The following is an 18,105-nucleotide window of genomic DNA, read 5'->3' as shown; positions in this document are numbered from 1 at the left end:
GCCACAGACAAATAGAAAGGCAGGGCCAGAGAAAGAAGGCTGGGCTAGAGGCATGGAACTGAGTAGTTAACGACCTGCAGAGCAACATGCCCATTTTATTGTGACTGGAATGGCAAAACTAAGTCCATTTTATTGTAGCTGACTTCTGCTCATCCTGTGTTTCTGCCTCCCCCCTCCCCTCATCCCCCTGCTCAGATCATACATCTACATTTCAAGGGAGTATGTTTCTACAATATTGTGAAACTTATAACTGAAACTTAGAAACTTTCTGTTAACTGAAAATTTCTTTGTTAACTGACCTGTCCCCGATGGTGTAACTATGATGATCTGATGTAACTATAGTTATTGGCTTTGCCCCTGGCATGATGTAATTGTGGTTTTAGGCTTTATAAACCCTGCCCTACTTCTCCTTGGGGTCAAGATCTCTTTTGGACATTAGCTCCCTCTTGACCACCGGCTATTAAAGGACTCCTAATTAGGCCATCACTATGTGGCATTCTTCTGTGCCCTGCACAGAAGTACAGTGACTACTGAAATATGTATCTTCCCCATGACTCATCACCTGTGAGAAAGGCACACTGCAGTGGTAGGAAACACAAGGAAACTATGCAGGACTGTCAGAAATGGATGGGAGAGCGAGCCCAGAGCCTGCCTGACAAAACAACAGCTGCATTTCAGCAGGAATGATATCTCCAGCTCTGTTCCCTGCTCCTCCTTCTGCAGGGGCCATGATGCCAGCTCCCCTCAGTCTCCTGGGTCCTCTTCATCCTGGTATGATGCAAGCATCCAATATGGGAGGCCCTCCCATGATGCCAGTGATGGACCCCCCTCTATCTGGGATGATGCCCACGGAACGTGCTCCTGGAATGAGGCCATCCATTGAAAACCACATGCCCATGATGTCTGAGCCTCAGTAATGACGCCTCCTGCTTGCTTCAGTATGGTGTCCACCCAGCCTGGCACAAGTCAGCCAGACGAATAAAAAGAGCAGAGGGTTTTGTCAGTTTTGTATTGTGTGTTCCATTTCACCAGGAGGTCATGGTGCTGCATCTGAGTGTTTTCTAGCAGCATGACAAGGACGACTTCTCCCTTTCCTAGCAAAAAACAACAGTATTGGAGAGAAGTAGAACAAAAAACTGCAGTTTTCATTTATACTGTGAAACGTGAAAATAAAATTGTCAGCTTTTTGTTAAAAACAAAGAAAACGAAACAAAACCTCATCCCCCCACAGCAACTTCCTATCTTTCTAAACAAGCTGTTTAGACATTGCATAGTTGGCAGCCCCAGTGAATGTCTTCTCTGTGCCCCTTTCTCCTACTCAGGTAGAAAGCCAGTCCCAGATCTTGGATCAAAGAGCTGTCATGAGAAATGTGATGTGGGGCTAGAGAGGTGGCTCAGTCCTTAAGAGCACTGGCTGCTCTTGAGAGGACCCAGGTTCTGTTCCCAGCATCCACGTGACAGCAAACAACCATCCGTAACTCCATTTCCAGGGGATCTGACACCCTCTTTTGGCCTCTGTGGGCACTGCATGTCACAGGTGCACTTACATACATACAGGCAAAATACTTCATACACATGAAATAAAAATAATTTTTTTTGGTCTTTTTGAGACAGGGTCTCCCTGTAGCCCCAGCTGTCCTGGAACTCACTATGTAGACCAGGCTGGCCTTGAACTCACAGAGATCTGCTTGCCTCTGCCTCCCGAGTGCTGGGATTAAAGGCATGCGCCACCACACCCGGCTAAAAATAAATAATTTTTTAAAAAAGAAAGAAAATATGGGCTGGAGAGATGGCTCAGCAGTTAAGAGCACTAGCTGCTCTTACAGAGGACCTGGGTTCAATTCCCAGCACCCACATGGTGGCTAACAACTGTCCATAACTCCAATTTCAGTGTACCTGATGCTGTCTTCTGACCTCCACGGGCATTGCATGACACAGGTGTACTTACGTGCAGGCAATACACTCACACATAAAATAAAATTTAAAAAATTAAAAAAAGAAAGAAATGTGATGAGCAGCATTCTGGCTGGTAAATTGTTTGGGAAGAAGTGTGGGGAATATGCCTGGACTCACCAAGCCTGGCTTACCCATGTAATACCTGGTAGAAATGTATTTCAACTCTTACATCTGAACCATGAGGGACCTCTAAAAGTCCTTATGTTTGGGGCAGGCTCACAGACCCCCGTCTTCTGGTGTGAATGAGCCCCACATACCTTACTTTCTTATCCTAGGTCTAGAAATTGAAGTCCAGGGTCCCAAAGGTACTCACATTCCCATGGATCACTGTCACTTTCTTAACTACATCACAGTTTCAGATAGCTCTTTGTTTCTTAAGTAAAATGAGCCTGGGTCAAGAGGTCAGGTTGGGGACTATGTGTTCAATGTGTGTATGTTAACTTATTGAATCCCTCTCATAATGTTTCAGGCAAGGTACCATTTTTACAGCAATCAACCCCATTATATAAATAAATAAAGAGATGCGGCCCAGTCAGTGATCTGCCACTGATGACTCAGCTGCCTCCCCCTCAAGGCCCCTTGCTTTCTGGCACTCTGTCCCTCCCCCTCCACCACCCCCCTATCTTCCCCTCCAATTCCACTCAGGAAAAGGAATGGTAACCCAGAACCTCCACTCTTTTGACTCCTTTGCTGATGCAAGTAAGGGTGATGACCTGCTTCCTGCTGGCACTGAAGATTGTATCAATACAAGAATTCAACAGAGAAAGGCAGGAAGACCCTTACTTCTGTCCAAGGGATCACTGATGATTACAATAAAAGGAAACTAGTGAAGGCATTTTAGAAGAAATTTTCCTGCGATGGTACTGTAATTGAGTATCCAGAACATGGAGAAGTAATTCAGCTACAGGGTGACCAGCATAGGAACATAGGCCAGTTCTTGATAGAGATGGGACTGGCTAAGGACGATCAGCTGAAGGTTCGTGGGTTTTAAGTATTTGTGGCTCTCTGAAGCTTAAGTGAGGATTTGCTTGCCATGAGTAGAATTCCTTTTTTCCCTTGTCACAAGTTTAAAAACCTCACAGCTTGTATAATGTAACCATTTGGGGCAGCTTTTAACTTAGACTAATGTAACTCCTTTATACAATAAACTGAAAAGTGCAAAAGAAAAGAAAGGAAGGAAGGAAGGAAGGAAAGAAAGAAAGAAAGAAAGAAAGAAAGAAAGAAAGAGAAAGAGAAAGAAAGGGCTTAGAGAAATTTAAAAACACTCGAAGTGACACAGCAAGTAAGTAGTAGAAACCAAGTGTGGCTCCAATCAAACCCAGGGTGATTCTGCTCCACATCACCTCCCCAGGGAAGAAGCTTTCTAATGCTCCCACACAGGGTATGTGAGGGAAAGCATCTCTTCTCACTGAGCAGAAAGAATTGAGATACAGATATACAGAGCATCAGGCCACAGGGGCCTTGGGGTACAGAGAGTTCACAATGAGATTACTGCTGAAGCCCAGCGCTCTCTCATCCTCTGCAGCTAGCATGTGGCCTTAGTCTTTACAAAAGCTCTTTAATGTCCAGGGGGGCTAAGCTCCCAGTCCAGGCCTGAAGGACCACCTCAGGGTTAGTACCATAATGGGCCTCCCTGCAGGTTGCCCCTGTGGCCCCTGAAGTCCTCAGAGCTGACAGCTGTGGACAGTGTTCCTTCCCTCATAAATGCTTCCAACTAGCTGATTCTTTAAAATAGTATGTACTCTGGAGGTGTCTAAAAAAAAATGGATAAATCATAATGGTGCCATTCAAGGGGAAAAAAAGCAATAACTTTATAAAATTAAATGAAACAATATTTTTTTGAGACAAAGTCTTATGTAACCCGGGCTGGCCTTGAACCGACTATGTAGCTAAGAATGACCTTGAACTTCTGATTCTCCTGTCTCTACTCCCTAAGTGCTGAGATTATAGGCATGCACCACTACATCTGGTTTTAAGCAGTGCTGGGGACAGAACCAGGGTTTTGTGTGTGCTACATGAGCACCCTACCAACTGAGCTACATCCTCAGCCCCAAACAATTTATTTGCCCAGTTTCACCACAGTAACACAGGTTTTTAGTTTTTATGATTTGTCTTTGACATATATATCTAGTTTTGGCATTTTTAAAAACCATACTTAGATGGCATTTTAAAGTGTATATGGTTCTGTCTACCTAAATCACAACCAGACGAGCCAATGCTATTTATTTGGGAATAGCAAAACACTGCAATGTAAACTCACAAGCCAAAGGAAACTTTCTTCAAGGAGGGTTGGGTCAAGTGAAAAGTTTTGAAGACAAAAATGAGGAGAAATGGGTTGGAGAGATGGCTCAGCTGGTAAATGTTTGCCATGCAAGCATGAGGATCTGAATCCAGATACCCAACACCCATGTAAAAGCTCATTATGCTGTTATTAAGACTCTAATTCTAGCACTGGAGTGGCCAGAGACAGGAGGACCCTGGATGCCTACTGGCCAGCCAGTCTAGACAAATCAGTGACCTCCCAAAAAGTAAGGTAGAGATTTAGGGGGACACTGGATGTCAACCTGTGGCCTCACACACACGAGCACACGTGTGCATGTGCACATATCCACACAAACATATGCATACACCACACACAAAAAGATAGTAAGATTATAGACAATACTTTGAAATAATCTTAAGCTGCAAAAAATGATAGTAAGGGTAATAAGGGTGGTACCTTTCCAAGATTAGACAAGGTTGGGCAGATATCTTTGCAGAACTAGTGTCCGTGTGTGTGTGTGTGTGTGTGAGAGAAGGTTGTAGTTCTAGCAGTCTTATGAATAATTCTTATCAGCCATGCATGCATGAGAGTCCCTCCTTCATTTATTTATTAATTATTGAGATATTTTTTTCTTCTCCCTTTTGGTTAGAGTTTGACAGAAGTGATTCCATTTTAATTCTGACAAGTTTCACAGATCAAAGAACCTCCAGGCACCAGAAAAACATTGACACATGTTCTGGAAGAAGGTCTGCATTTCAGAACCTCAGGAGGAGAGACAGGAGTACCAGGGACAAGCAACAGAGGCAGCAGAACAGGCCTCTGAGCTTCTGCATGCCCCTTTAGACCTCGGGGCTCAGTTGTTAGCAAATGAGAGCTGGTGCAGCCCTGCTCCACTACAGCTGGACAGCTGGGGGCATCTCTGAGGCAGATCTCCTGCAGGAGGCTGTCCTGCCCCAAACACTTGAGAAGGAAGCAGAAAAAGGAGAACTTGCAACAGCCACCGCACTTCCTTCATGCCTCACTCTTGGGACATTACAACAAGCAGAAAGCAGTCTGATGGTGGGGGAGTGCCTCAAGGAGTTCGCCAGCCACCGTCCAGCCACATCACAGAGGTAACTAAGTTTTGGTCTTCTACCCTTGGCAGGAGGAATGAACAAAGGCAGCTGATACAACAGTTCCGAGGTGCTGATGCAGCACTTCCAAAGGTTCTGGGCCACCCAGGTTGGTTTCTCCTAAGTCTAGACAGTTCTGTGCCTTAAAGGTTGGGGTTCTTTTAACACACATAGAGTGATCTAGAGGACCTTTAGACAGAGGAAGAAATTACTTGGCCCTGACTCAAATCTGCGCCCAGTCAACAGTGGTTGTCAATAGCTATTAGACGCAGGCCAGTGCCCTGTCCTGGAGGAGTTCCAAGGAGCAGAGTTAGCACAAGCTGACCTGGCTGCTTCACTCGTCCTGGAACATGGTGTAGTCACCACTTCTGGGTTTAGGTTTCCTGGAGGAAAACAAAAAGGTCAGAGACCACAGACCATGGAGAATGGAAAGCATTTTTTCTGCAATTTCTACGGAACCGAATCTAACTGAAATTTCACTTTGCCTCTTTGCTTTCACTCCTGAGGAACAGACGCCCTGACTCTGCGTCTTCAAGGAGGTCCTTCAGCTTCCCCAGGCAGCACCAGATATCAGTCAATCCCCTTACTTCCTGGATCTTTCAAAGTTCAGGCCTGGCTTGGAAACATTTCCTTAAATTTCTTGGTCTATTTTGGAGTAGCTGCTCTTTGTGTGCCGCCAGCCTTTCTCGAATAGGATTTAGCAGGAGCCACCATGGGCTCTGTGAATTCCAGAGGCCACCGGGCAGAAGCCCAGGTGATAATGATGGGCCTGGACTCTGCAGGCAAGACCACGCTCCTGTACAAACTGAAGGGCCACCAGGTGGTGGAGACCCTGCCCACTGTTGGGTTCAACGTGGAGCCACTTGAAGCTCCTGGACACGTGTCACTGATCCTCTGGGACGTCGGGGGACAGACCCAGCTCAGGGCCACCTGGAAGGACTACCTGGAAGGCACTGACATCCTCGTGTATGTGCTGGACAGCACAGATGAAGCCCGCTTGCCTGAGGCAGTGGCGGAGCTTAAGGAAGTCCTAGAAGACCCCAACATGGCCAGCGTCCCTTTCTTGGTGCTGGCCAACAAGCAGGAGGCGCCTGATGCTCTTCCGTTGCTTGAAATCAGAAACAGGCTTGGCCTAGAGAGATTCCAGGACCGTTGCTGGCAGCTCCAGGCCTGTAGTGCCCTCACAGGCCAGGGGCTGCCAGAGGCTCTGCAGAGCCTGAAGAGCTTGCTGAAATCCCGCTGAAATGCCAGTCACCTGTGACTCCAGGTGACAGCCAGTGGGGCAGAGAAAGCCAGAGCTCCTGGGCAGGCAGAACAGCTGCTCCTTGTTCCTGGGAAAGGAAGGACCAGTTGATCCTTGAGAAACTTCAGCTCAGTCTATCACACGAGAAACCCTTACATTCATGGACAGAAAAATTTCTTCTCAGGACTTATTCTCAGTGGTGTTTATGTTGAAAATCAACTGTTCTTTGAAAAATAATGCCCTGAGGGAAAATGAAAACCCTCAAAATACTTCATGTAATAGCTTGTTAACAAGGGTGAATGGGACAAAGATGGTTGCATAATAAATTGAGAACTAAGTTCACAAAGGAAAAGAGGTTTTGAGATTGTATCTGAGTGTCAACTAGACCTCATTACAGCCATTCTTCCTGATGGCTTCTGGGCATGGGCCATTATCACTCTCATTAGGATTTAGCTGGTCTACCTACATAGAATCTGCAGGGTTCGGGTCTGCCTATGTAGAATCTGCAGAGATCCACGGGGCTCTCGGTTCTTCCGGAATCCACCCTTCATTCTAATCCTAATCAACTCTTCTTTGCCCTGCACCCTAGGTTGGTCTAAAATAATAATAATAATAATAATAATAATAATAATAATAACCTCTTTTTACTTTCTTTTTTAACATCGTTTTCTCCTTGTAGCACATGTCTTTCCTTAAAAACTAGATCAGGGACTGACTCAGTGGAAAAAGCACCTCTGTCCATATATGTGCCATGCCACATGCATACATACATGCATACATAAATGTAATGGCAAGTGTGTATGCATATCCCCCAAAGTGTGAAAAGTATTTTTTAAACAGATCAACCTGAAGCTATGGCTCAGTACCTAGCATGCACAAAGCCCTGAGTTCATTCTCCAGTACTCTGGGGTTGGGGACCAGAAGTGTAAGAATCAGATCAAGGACACACTAGTACATGCCTGTAATCCCAGGGCTCAGGAGTCAGGAGTGAAAGGATCGTGAGTTGAAGGCCAGCAGGAGCTACAAAGTAAGATCCTGTCCTTAAAAACATCAGATGATGTGGGGCTGGAGAGATGGCTCCTCAATTAAGAGCACTGGCTACTCTTGAAGAGGACCCAGATTCAGTTCCCAGCACCCACATGGCAGCTGACAACCATCTGAAACTCCAGTTCCAAGTGATCCAATGCCCTCTTCTGGCCTCCATTGGCATTGCACACACATGGTGCACCTAGATCATGCAGGCAAAACACTCATACACATAAAATAAAAATTAATACATTAAAAAAAATCAAATGAGAGCCGGGTGTGGTGATGCAGGCCTTTAATCCCAGCACTTGGGGGAGGGGGTGGGGGGCAGAGGCAGGCAGATCTCTGTAAGTTTGAGCCCAGCCTGGTCTACAAAGTGAATTCCAGGCCAGCTGGGGCTACAGGGAGACCCTGCCTCAAAAAGACCAAAAAAAAAAAAAAAGAAAAAAAAAAAAATCAAATGAGTTAATTTTTAATGAAAACATGTAGAGATATGATAGAAAAGTAAGACCTCAAAGAGTTGCTAACATCTCTTGCAATGTGATGGTAATGAAACTCTTTAGATGGTTTCTAAGAACTTTGAATGGTTGCTAAGAAATTTGGACCTGAAATGTCCCAAGGTAAATAAGAAATAAGAATGGGGATGTAAACAAGAATCTTTCCCCATCCCCTGGGTTTCCAAAACTGCCACATTCCTGTAACCTTTGTGATCACATTACCTGTAAACAACTTACTTATCTCATATGTGCTATTTGCCCTTTGCTTGCATTCCTCACATATAACTATAAACTTCCCCAAAAACTTGAGTGAGGGACCGACACCATTATAGACTGATCCGGCTGTCAGTCTGCTGGCATAAATTAAACTCACTTTCCTCACCTGACTTTGCAGCCGATCTCTTGACTCTAGGAGGGTTCTGTAACAGAGAAAGCATTTAATCTGGGACAAAACAAGAAACAAACACTGGGTATGGTGGTGCACACCTTTAATCCCAGCACTCAGGAGGCAGAGGCAGGGGTTCTCTGTGAGTCTGAGGTTAGCCTGGTCTACATAGAAAGTTCTAGGCCAGCCAGGGTGACATAGTGAGATCCTGTCTCAAAAACAAACAACACAAATCACTGAGCTCTTAGATGTGAGGCTGGTGTTCTGGATGAATTGTGAATCTGCAGATTCAGGTGACAGCAATGTTTCTCCCTCATATCAACAGTGACAGGGGACAGGAGGGATAGATAGAGGCACTGTTATATTCTGTATTATAAAGACACACTTTCCATATTATAAAAAGGAATCTGCATGTGCATGTTATTAATAGCTTAGCATATACACACTGTCAATGGTTTGTTGTTCCGAGTCAATCCTGCCCCACCCCAACCCCAGATGCCCCTGAAAGAGTACAAGTTTAATACTGGCAGAAACTAGACTCAGTATTTTAAGAAGTGTCTGAGCCCAAACATCTGCAGAATGAAGGAAGTGTGCAAGAGGTGATGAGAGAGACACAAACATCACATGTCTCAGAAATGCTGCTAACCACCTGACCAGGGCCAGAGACTGACTGATGACCTTAGTTTACTTTCTCCTTTTCTCTCCTCCCCCGCCAAAAAGCCTGCTGGTTACAGGGATGGAAGGCAGTTTTTAAGGTGTTAACCAGTTGCCTTCTCAAATTGCCAGCTCTCTGAATAGAGTACAACTTAAAGACAGTTCCTGTCTGTGCTCATTGGCTTTGTAGTGACAGACATCCTGAGCTCCAGTATTCTGGTTGCAATAGTAAAATCATTTCCCAGGATCCAAGAAACCCCACAACTGTCTTGCAAAATGTGGTGTTTTGGGTCATTTTGTGTGTGTGTGTGTGTGTGTGTGTGTGTGTGTGTGTGTATGTAGGTAAGGGAATCCATGACTTTGATCATACTTTCTTTTTTTCATATTTTATTTATTTTTATTTTATGTGTATGAGTGTATTACCTGCATGTATTTAAATGCACCTGTGTCATACAATGCCCATGTAGGTCAAAAGAGGGTGCTGAATCACCTAGAACTGGAGTTACAGTTGATAGCAGCTATGTGGGTGCTGGGAGTCAAACCTAGGTCCTCTGCAAGAGCAGCCAGTGCTCTTAACCTCTAAGCCATTTTCCCAGCCCCAACTTTGGTAATACTTTCAAAGACAAGTATGACTCCCAAAAGAATCACAGATTTGGTCTAATTACTCCTCCAACTCCACAAAATGAAATCCAAATATGAAAATGGGAAGCTTAAGAGCCAAAATGAGGGTACCAATTTCTATCCCAGGTCTCCTTGCAACAAAAGTCGTAATACAGTTTCTAGAATGTGTCATACTCAGAGACTTGACTTTTAGCCTGTTTGGAGAAAGGGTAGGAAGTGGGAACCTATAGCCAGATAGGAAGTTAACAGGACTGGTATGTGCCTCTCACCTCAGTGCCTGGATCATGACAGGCAAGTCTCAAAGTAGAAGGTGGAGAAGCTGATCTCTGTTGCCACTTCTTGGGTGTGTGAAAGCAAATTCAAATAAAAAATAAGAGGCTTAGATAGCTGGAGGTGTAGCTCAGTGGTAGAGTGCTTGCCTAGCATGCATAAGGTCCTAGGTTCAGTTCCCTAGATCTATAAAAAGAAAGGGATAAAAAGAAGCTTGAGTTTCCCTGTTGAATATAAGATGTTTCACTATTCTTATTTTTCTTAGAGCATTTATTGTAGGAGACTTGTGATTTTAAGTTCTTTCTTTGATCTCTTTGATAGCTTTTCAAAAGTATTTATGTAGCTAACTGAGTAATCTCTGTAGCTTTGGGCTGTAGGCATGTAATCAAGGGAGAAGGCAGTCCTGGTTTCTGTGGGAGGGTGGGTGCCTAACCTTGTTTTGAGTTGTAAAACCATCCCTTGTCCTAAAGATTGAAGGTTGTTTCCCTTCCAGCAAAGCCAATTAGCTCACACAGATGGTGGTTTGCCAGGTGGGTCTAGGGTGAACTGTGAGTGACAAATAGGTTTCATCAGGTTCTCTTGCTTGGGGACTGACATCATTGTTTGCCTTGAGAACTCCTGTGGAAGGGCTGAGTTTGTCAGTCCAACTTTGCTAGCTCCCAGGGGACTGCCTGAGATGTGTACCATGTTCGGCTGAATGCTTGCATCCTGCTCGGAGGGAGATTTATTTCCCTGCATTTCCCCTTCAGGTCCCAATAGCTGGCTCCTGAGCTTTGAGTTACACCAGTGAGTAGGCAGACCACATGGGGAAGAAGGGTGCACAGCCCCAGTGTATCCTAGCAAAGGAAAAGTCTAGGTGGGTTTTGTAGGATTCTAATTAGGAAGACTGAGCACTGCAGTGTGACCAGTGAGATCACTATGAACTCCAAATCCTGACTGCCCTGAGCTGCCCCCAAGGAAGGATTTCACAGGGCAGTGAAGGCTGACCCTAGATTCTCTTAAAAAAAAAAAAAAAAAAAAGAACAATTTTAGGGGGAAAAAGAGTATTTATTTTCTTTTCATTGTCTTGATATCCACCCTTCTGATATATTTGCCCCCTAGGAAATTTGGCTCTGCATCTATAAGTTGTGTGATTTAAAATTCACCCTCAAGGCTGGGGAAATGGCTTAGCAGTTAGAAGCACTTGCAGAGGACCCAAGTTCAGTTCACAGTCACCTGTAACTCTAGCCCTAGGGTTATCCAATGCCCTCGTCTGGTCTCCTCAGGTACTAGGCATATATGTGGCCTACATATAGACAGACAAACCCTCATACACAGAAAATAAAAATAAATCTTTAAAGAAAAATAAATCTTTAAAATTCTCCCTCAGAAATGGCATGCTCTACTCAGATCTAGAGCTAAGTCTGATAATGAATCCTTCCCTCTCCAATCCTGGGGCCCATAGATATTTTTGCAGCCTACTCCAAGCATGAAATTATAAACCCTGGGGCTGGAGAGATGGCTCAGCAGTTAAGAACACTGTTCTTGCAGAAAACCTAGGTTCAAATCCCAGCACCCACCTGGAAGCTAACAACTGTCTGTAATTCCAGTTCCAGGGGATCTGACAGCCTCTTCTGTCTTCTGCGGGCATTGCACAACATGACACAGGTGCACTTACCTACATGTAGGCAATACACACATACACATAAAATAAAAATAAATATTTTTTTAAAAAAAGAAATTATAAACCCTAAGACTGGTTCTCATAGAAGCCCTTCCAATTGTTCAAATAAAAGGAAGCTTCACTAGATAGCTCAGCAGTTAAGAGAACTGGCTGCTCTTACAGAGGACCAGGGTTCAGGGTTCAGTTCCCAGCACCTACATGGTGGTTAACAACTATCTGTAACTCCAGTTCCAGGGGATCCGATGCCTTCTTCTGGCCTCTATGGGCATTGCACACACATGGAATACTTACATGTAGGCAAACCACACACATTAAAAAGTTTTTTAAAAATCTTCATGATTATAAATGGTTTGTTTATTAACATGACTCCATATAATTTTTCAATTTTATTCTATCTTTTCTTTGCGATCTACAAACTTTAATTCCAGGTGATATAATGTTTGTTTAACCAAGAGAATAGGTGGAAAGGATGTTTTAAAAAATTATGTAATTTTTGTTCTGGCCTATGAAAATTCATCCCTGAGAGAACTGCTTCCAAAAAGAAGATACAATCCAGTGTATATCAGCACTGCTCATATCAGTGCTGTCTAAATACAGGTGAGTGCGTTGGCTCAGAGTTTGGGCTTGAAGTTCATCAGGATTGACTAACACCAACTCTACTCACTTAATTGCTGAGCCACCTCTCCAGCTCACCGACCTGAATTTTAAGAGCACATACTATATGCAAATAGCCCAACTATGTACAAGAGACATATGGATAAAGAAGAAGCAAACACAGTCCCTACCTGTTCATCATCAAGGAAAGCCAAGGCAGGAACTCAGAGTAGGAACCTGGAGAACAGACCATGGAGGACTACTGCTTACTGGCTTGCTCCCCTGGCCTGTGCTCAGCCTGCTTTCTTATACAATACAGGACCACTTGCCCAGAGGTGGCACTGCCCACAGTGAGCTGGGCCCTCCCAGATCACTCAACAATCAAGAAATGCCCCACAGACATGGCCACAGGCCAATCCAATGGAGACGATTCCTCAATTGAGGTTTCCTCTAACCAGGTATATCAAGTTGACAACTAAAGCTATCCAGCACACTGCCTTTGAATGTCCAGCTTTTAATAGGTGACCACTGCTAATATTATGTCCCAGTGGCTAAGAGCATGCACTGTTCTTGCAAAGGCCTGAGTTCAGTCCCCAACACCCATATCAAGTGGTTCAGAACTGCTTGTAACTTCAGCTCCTTGGGGATCAAATGACTCTGGCTTCTGAAGGCATATGCACTCATATGTGCACGCACATACAATAATAATTTTTTTTTAAATTAATGAAAATGAAGCATACAGTGTGAAGAACCCAGCCTTCTCTTGCAATCACCTTCCCTCACCCTTGGAACTCTCCAGAACCCAACTTGGAGGAGATATGATAAGGTTGGTGAATGGGGCAGGTAAAGAAGGGAGAGGAGAGTCCAATAGAGTACTTAGACCCGCTGAAGTGTGTTGGACATTGGCCTCCAGCGTCTCCTACAGTCAACTCTGTCCCAGGTCTTCTCCTCCCCTTGGCCCTAGACCAGTACAATTTTCAGGGAAGAACCTGGAAGTCCAGCATTGCATCACCTTTGGGCACTGCAAATGCTCCTCCTCCTCTTCTGAAGGCCCTGTAGGTAGGTTGAAAGAAAGGATTTCAGAAGGTGGGAATTGAATCTCACACTTAGCCACTTCTAGAATTATACAACTATAGATTCATTCCTTGGACTTAAGTTTTTAAGAAAACTATTCCTAGAAGGACAGTTTGGATCAGTAGTCATTTACACTTTTTTTTCCTGCTTTTCAGACAGGATCTCACTACATAGCCCAAACTTTCCTCAAAATTGTGATCCTCCAGCTTTAGCCCTTGGGGTCTGCGATTTCAGGCCTGGGACACCATGTTTGGCAAGTTTATACTTTAAATGAATCCTTGAGATTTAGAAGGGAGAAGCTTTAGGTAGGCAGAAAGGGATAAATAGAAAGAAACAAAGGAGGCATGTTGTGTGCTACCAAAAAGAGAGCAGGTGCAACCTTGCCTTAGGTCCTAATGAATCTGGGTCATCATCCCAATGGCCAGGACCCCTGGCAGAGGGGAGCTGTCACCTTCCCAGGCACTTGGATAGACCAAGAATTGATGGAAGGGATAACTGGCTGGTCCAGAATACTGCTTCAGGTTAGGGGGTGGGTAGGAATGACTAGCCTGGCCTCTCCCCACCCCCCATATCTCTGTCTAGCTTCTCCATTAATGACTGACCTCCTAGGACACAAAAGAGGAAAGACAGCTTTGGAGAAAGCTCAGGCTGGGGTGAGAAAAGGCTGAGGGAAGAGTCATCACAAACTATGACAGTTCAGTAGGGACTGCTGGTGCCCAAGCACAAGGAACTTTGGCCTTTAATTGGGAAAGCCACATTTTTCCACTGTGTCCTACATTTGTAGGTTGCTCCTCCCCTGGCAGTGTGACAACACCCTCGCCAGCAGCAGAGGGAGACACAGCTCCACACTGCCACCGGCAGCCTGAGGAACTCTCTTCCTCCTCAGGGCCCTCCAGGCAAGTAAAACTGGATCCTTGCCTACACCTCTGAAAAGAATTCCAGGATGAGCCAGAGTGAAGCAACCTTGATGAATTTATTAAGATAAAGGAGAGATAAAAGAGGGAGAGGGAGAGAGAGAGGGAGAGGGAGAGGGAGAGTTAGAGAGAGAGAGAGAGAGAGAGAGAGAGAGAGAGAGAGAGAGAATGTATAGTGCTCATCAAAGCAGTGGGTATGGGCTTATTATTATTAATTTTATGCATGAGTGTATTGTCTGCATGTAAGTACATCCATATGGTGCAGTGCTCATGGTCAGAAGAAGGCATCAGATTCTCTGGAGCTGGAATTTCAGACAGTTATTAGTTGCCATGCAGATGCTGGGATTCAAACCTGAGTCCTCTGCAAGAGCAGCCAGAGCTTTTAACCACTGAGCCATTGTTCTAGCCTTGGCGTGGGCTTCTTGAGAGTCAGTTGTACTTAGATGTCTTTACAATGTTTGTATATAGGACCTCTGGCTGAGTTACATTCCTTGAAGGATATAATTTACAACAAGTTTTAAAAATTAAGCAAACCTTAAAAGTTTAAGTAAAGCATCATGAGAACGCTATGCCAGAAATAGAGGTGATTATGTCATTCTACAATGTCAGAATTCATTAACAATGAATTCACAAACTATGTTGATTTCCTTGGCTACAATTTGTCAAGTAGTACATATTAGATAAAAGGGTGGCAGAGATCCGAATTGCCTCAAAACAGAAACAAAGAGGACTCTGGCAAAGCAGGAGTTTGAGTTTGGCAGGGTTGGTCCTCAACTCAGGTGTGAGGAAGAACCAGCAGCCTAATGGCTACAGGGGAGTAGCTTATTAAGAGACAAAATTGGAAAAAGAATATTTTTCTGCTGTTTGGGACCGTTTGGGGGGGCTGCTTGCTCAGGGAGGGTGTGGGGTCTGTACCTGGTGAAAGTTATCGAGGAGAAAAACATTTACTATAAAACATGTTTTCTGGCACACACCTTTAATCCCAGCACTTGGGAGTCAGAGGCAGGCAGATCTCTGTTGAGTTCAAGGCCGGCCTGGTCTATATAGTGAGTTCCAGGACAGCTGGGGCTGCAGGGAGACCCTGTCTCAAAAAAGAACAAACAAACAAAAAAACAACAAAAAAAAACATGTTTTCTACAATTACAGGTTTCCAGGAACTAACTGCAGCTAAGGGCTTGGGAAACCTGTTTGTCAGCCTGTCAGCATGCTCTGGTGATCACAATACATTGGGTCATTAAATTCCTGGAGCTGCTTTTGTAAGCTTGCAGGTGGCTGGGAGTTGGTTGACTCAGTTCCTCTTAGGGGCCTTTTGGTTTCTGGGTTTGGGGTCACATGGATCTGAACCCTATCAGTATAGACTTCCCTTCCTAGCTGAACATTGGCAAATGAAAGTTATTTTTTTTCCGATTTTATGATTTTGTCTTTTCTATCTTTTAAGCTGGGGACCAAACTCAAGACCTTGTGCAGCTAGGCATGTGCTCTTCCACTGAGCTAAGCCCCTCTTATTCCAATTTTAATTATTAACTCTTAGCTCACACATTATATATAAATTATATCTCTAGATATGTATATAGGTTACAGAATGGCTGTGAAGGATTAAAGAGGATGCAAAAAGTTTCAAAGAGTTGAAAGAGGCTTCAATGAAGGCAGATGGGGGAACTCATAGGAATGCAAAGGGACGTGAACCCAGTTGGAGAGCTGCTGGAGGTGCAGAGCTGGGCTGTGGGTGCTACAGGCTTGAGCTGGCCTCAGGACTGAGTGAGCTGCAGAGGCAAGGTACAGAACTGCAGCACTCCAGAGGGACAGTGCAGGTCACATGCATGAGCAGATGGACAGGAGGGCAATTCAAGTATGCCACATCAGCTGTGGGGATCAAGCTGAGCTGAAGTCCCAGAGCTAATGGAGAGTCCTCTGCCTGTCAGTCCCTGATACATGCACCAAGGGGTCACATGACAGGTCCATGGGGCTGTCACATAACAGTATTAGGTGTCCTTCTCTGTGTGGGGTCCAGGTGAAGCCGCTGGACCCTTCATCAGTCTGGCATGTTTGATCAATTCTCAGGCCTGATTTTGATGCTAGTTTTAATCACATCCATGTGTTCATATGTTCCCAATCTACTTTGGTAAATTTATGGTGGTACTTTTTTACTTCTAGGAACAAGTTACTTAACAGCCTGTGCCTCAGGAGTGGTGCTGCCCAGGTGGTGGTGTCTACACACACAATGGGGAACAAAGTCATGCTTCATCTGCATCTGCATTCTGTATGGAGGCAAATGCTATTGTAAAATGGGGTGGCCCAGAGCAAGCTGCAGCCTGAAAGCCACTGTTTCACACAATATGGAGTCATTCAGGGAGGGCACAGTTTATCTCCATGTAAAGTTTAAAAATTCAATCTTAGCAGACAGCCTGAGAGGGCAGGTTCTGACTTCCATCTGTGTACTGTGATCTCAGCAGACCACCAGAGAGTGCTTGTTCTGGCCTCCCTCTGGCATAAGGCTGAAAATTCAGCAGACTGACTGAGAGTCACAAATTCCCCCCCGCCCCCTTAGGGAACGTCCCAAATTTTGCTCTGAGTTCCTGCTAGTAGGGGTCTGAACCTTAAAAGGAAGCCTGAGTGTGCCTGACTGGAACCTGACTTGGGCTTCTGTGGGTGCCCCTGAGTAGCTGATCTGAAGCTATCAGTTCCCTCCAAAATAAAACCTAAGAGAACCTGAAACCTGGACCAACTAGCTTTACATAACCAATAAGGAAAGGACCAAGGCACACCAATAGAAACAGAAGCATACTTCAACTTAATTCTCATATCAGAATCACAAACAACAAAAGAAATTCACATGCCAAAATCACAACAAAAAATAATAAAATGGAAAGCCAAAACACTATGTCCCCACCAAATTTTTTAATATAGGCTCTAAGTGCCTATATTAAAAAATTAGAAAGAGCCAAAATAAATGGCCTAACACTGTCACTCAAGTATTAATGAAATTGAAACAAAGATAACAATACAAAGAATCAATGAATCCAAGATCTGGTTCTTTGGAAAGATAATCAAGATTGACAGACCGCTAGCCCAGTTAACCAAAAGAAAGAAAGAGCAAATCCAAATCAACAAAATCAGAGATGAAAAGGGAAACATCACAAGAGACCCCCAAAAGATCCACACCATTATAAGGGAATAGTTTAAAAACCTATACTCTACCAAATTTGAAAATCTAAAAGAAATGGATGGATATCTAAAATCATGGGAACCACCAAAGTTAAACCAAGAAGAGATAAACAGTTTAAACAGACTCATATAAGGAAATCAAAACAGTAATACAAAGCCACCCAACTACAAAAAGCCCAGGCCCAGATGGATTTACAGCAGAATTCTACCAAATATTTAAGGAAGACTTCCAACCAATACAATTTAAATTATTCAAAATGATAGAAACAAAAGGAGAACTCCCAAATTCTTTTATGAAGCTAACATCACTCAAATACCCAAAACAGGAAAAGACACAATCAAAATAGAAACAATAGACCCATATCCTTAAAGAACATAGATGCAAAAATTCTCAACAAAACACATCAAAAAGACCATCCATCATGATCAAGTAGGCTTTATTCCAAAGATGCAAGGATGGTTCAATATACACAAGTCAATAAACATCATTAATCATATAAATGGACTTAAAGACAAAACCACATCATCATCTGAATAGATGCAGAAAAGGCTTTTGACAAAATTCAACATGCATTTATACTCAAAGTCCTAGAGGGAATTGGACTGGAGGGAACATACCTCAACATAATTAAAGCCATATATAACAAACCCACAGCCAACATCATTCT

At 44.0% G+C, this 18,105-nt stretch overlaps 2 protein-coding genes and 1 pseudogene across 7 annotated transcripts in view; 2 read left to right on the top strand and 1 right to left on the bottom strand.

The window, feature by feature from the left end:
* Positions 1–2,609: 2,609 nt before the first annotated feature.
* On the top strand, positions 2,610–3,116 carry LOC108490281 (annotated as a pseudogene).
* A 1,685-nt stretch (positions 3,117–4,801) lies between these two features.
* Ebpl (EBP like) overlaps positions 4,802–18,105 on the bottom strand; it is a 79,045-nt gene continuing 65,741 nt past the window's right edge. The window contains exons 5-9 of one of the 5 annotated variants that reach the window (XM_029559586.1): positions 13,297–13,337; positions 12,476–12,521; positions 8,480–8,516; positions 6,587–6,662; positions 4,802–5,714 (exon numbers count right to left, since the gene is read on the bottom strand). In XM_029559586.1, the coding sequence (XP_029415446.1) occupies positions 5,584–5,714; positions 6,587–6,662; positions 8,480–8,516; positions 12,476–12,521; positions 13,297–13,337 (331 nt within the window). In that variant the 3' untranslated portion in view covers positions 4,802–5,583. Of the gene's footprint in view, positions 5,715–6,586; positions 6,663–8,479; positions 8,517–12,475; positions 12,522–13,296; positions 13,338–18,105 lie in introns of those variants that run through there. The other 4 variants (XM_017796077.2, XM_029559588.1, XM_029559587.1 and 1 more) reach the window with 4 other exon arrangements.
* Arl11 (ADP ribosylation factor like GTPase 11) lies at positions 5,250–6,909 on the top strand. 2 transcript variants are annotated; one of them, XM_017796075.2, is made up of 2 exons: positions 5,250–5,331; positions 5,844–6,909. In XM_017796075.2, the coding sequence occupies exon 2, from the start codon at positions 6,044–6,046 to the stop codon at positions 6,572–6,574; it is 531 nt and encodes a 176-aa protein (XP_017651564.1). In that variant the 5' UTR covers positions 5,250–5,331; positions 5,844–6,043; the 3' UTR covers positions 6,575–6,909. The 2 variants fall into 2 exon arrangements, with proteins under 2 accessions (XP_017651564.1, XP_008823196.1); XM_008824974.3 differs by having other exon boundaries at positions 5,252–5,331; positions 5,838–6,909.

This window comes from Nannospalax galili, unplaced genomic scaffold, assembly GCF_000622305.1.
Source record: "Nannospalax galili isolate Female #2095 unplaced genomic scaffold, S.galili_v1.0 scaffold488, whole genome shotgun sequence".
NCBI lineage: Eukaryota > Metazoa > Chordata > Mammalia > Rodentia > Spalacidae > Nannospalax > Nannospalax galili.
This window is presented reverse-complemented; position numbering and strand designations above follow the sequence as displayed.

Bases quoted from the DNA above. Each gene is read 5' to 3' on its own strand.
- Arl11 (XM_017796075.2), top strand. From the start codon at position 6,044: ATGGGCTCTGTGAATTCCAGAGGCCACCGGGCAGAAGCCCAGGTGATA.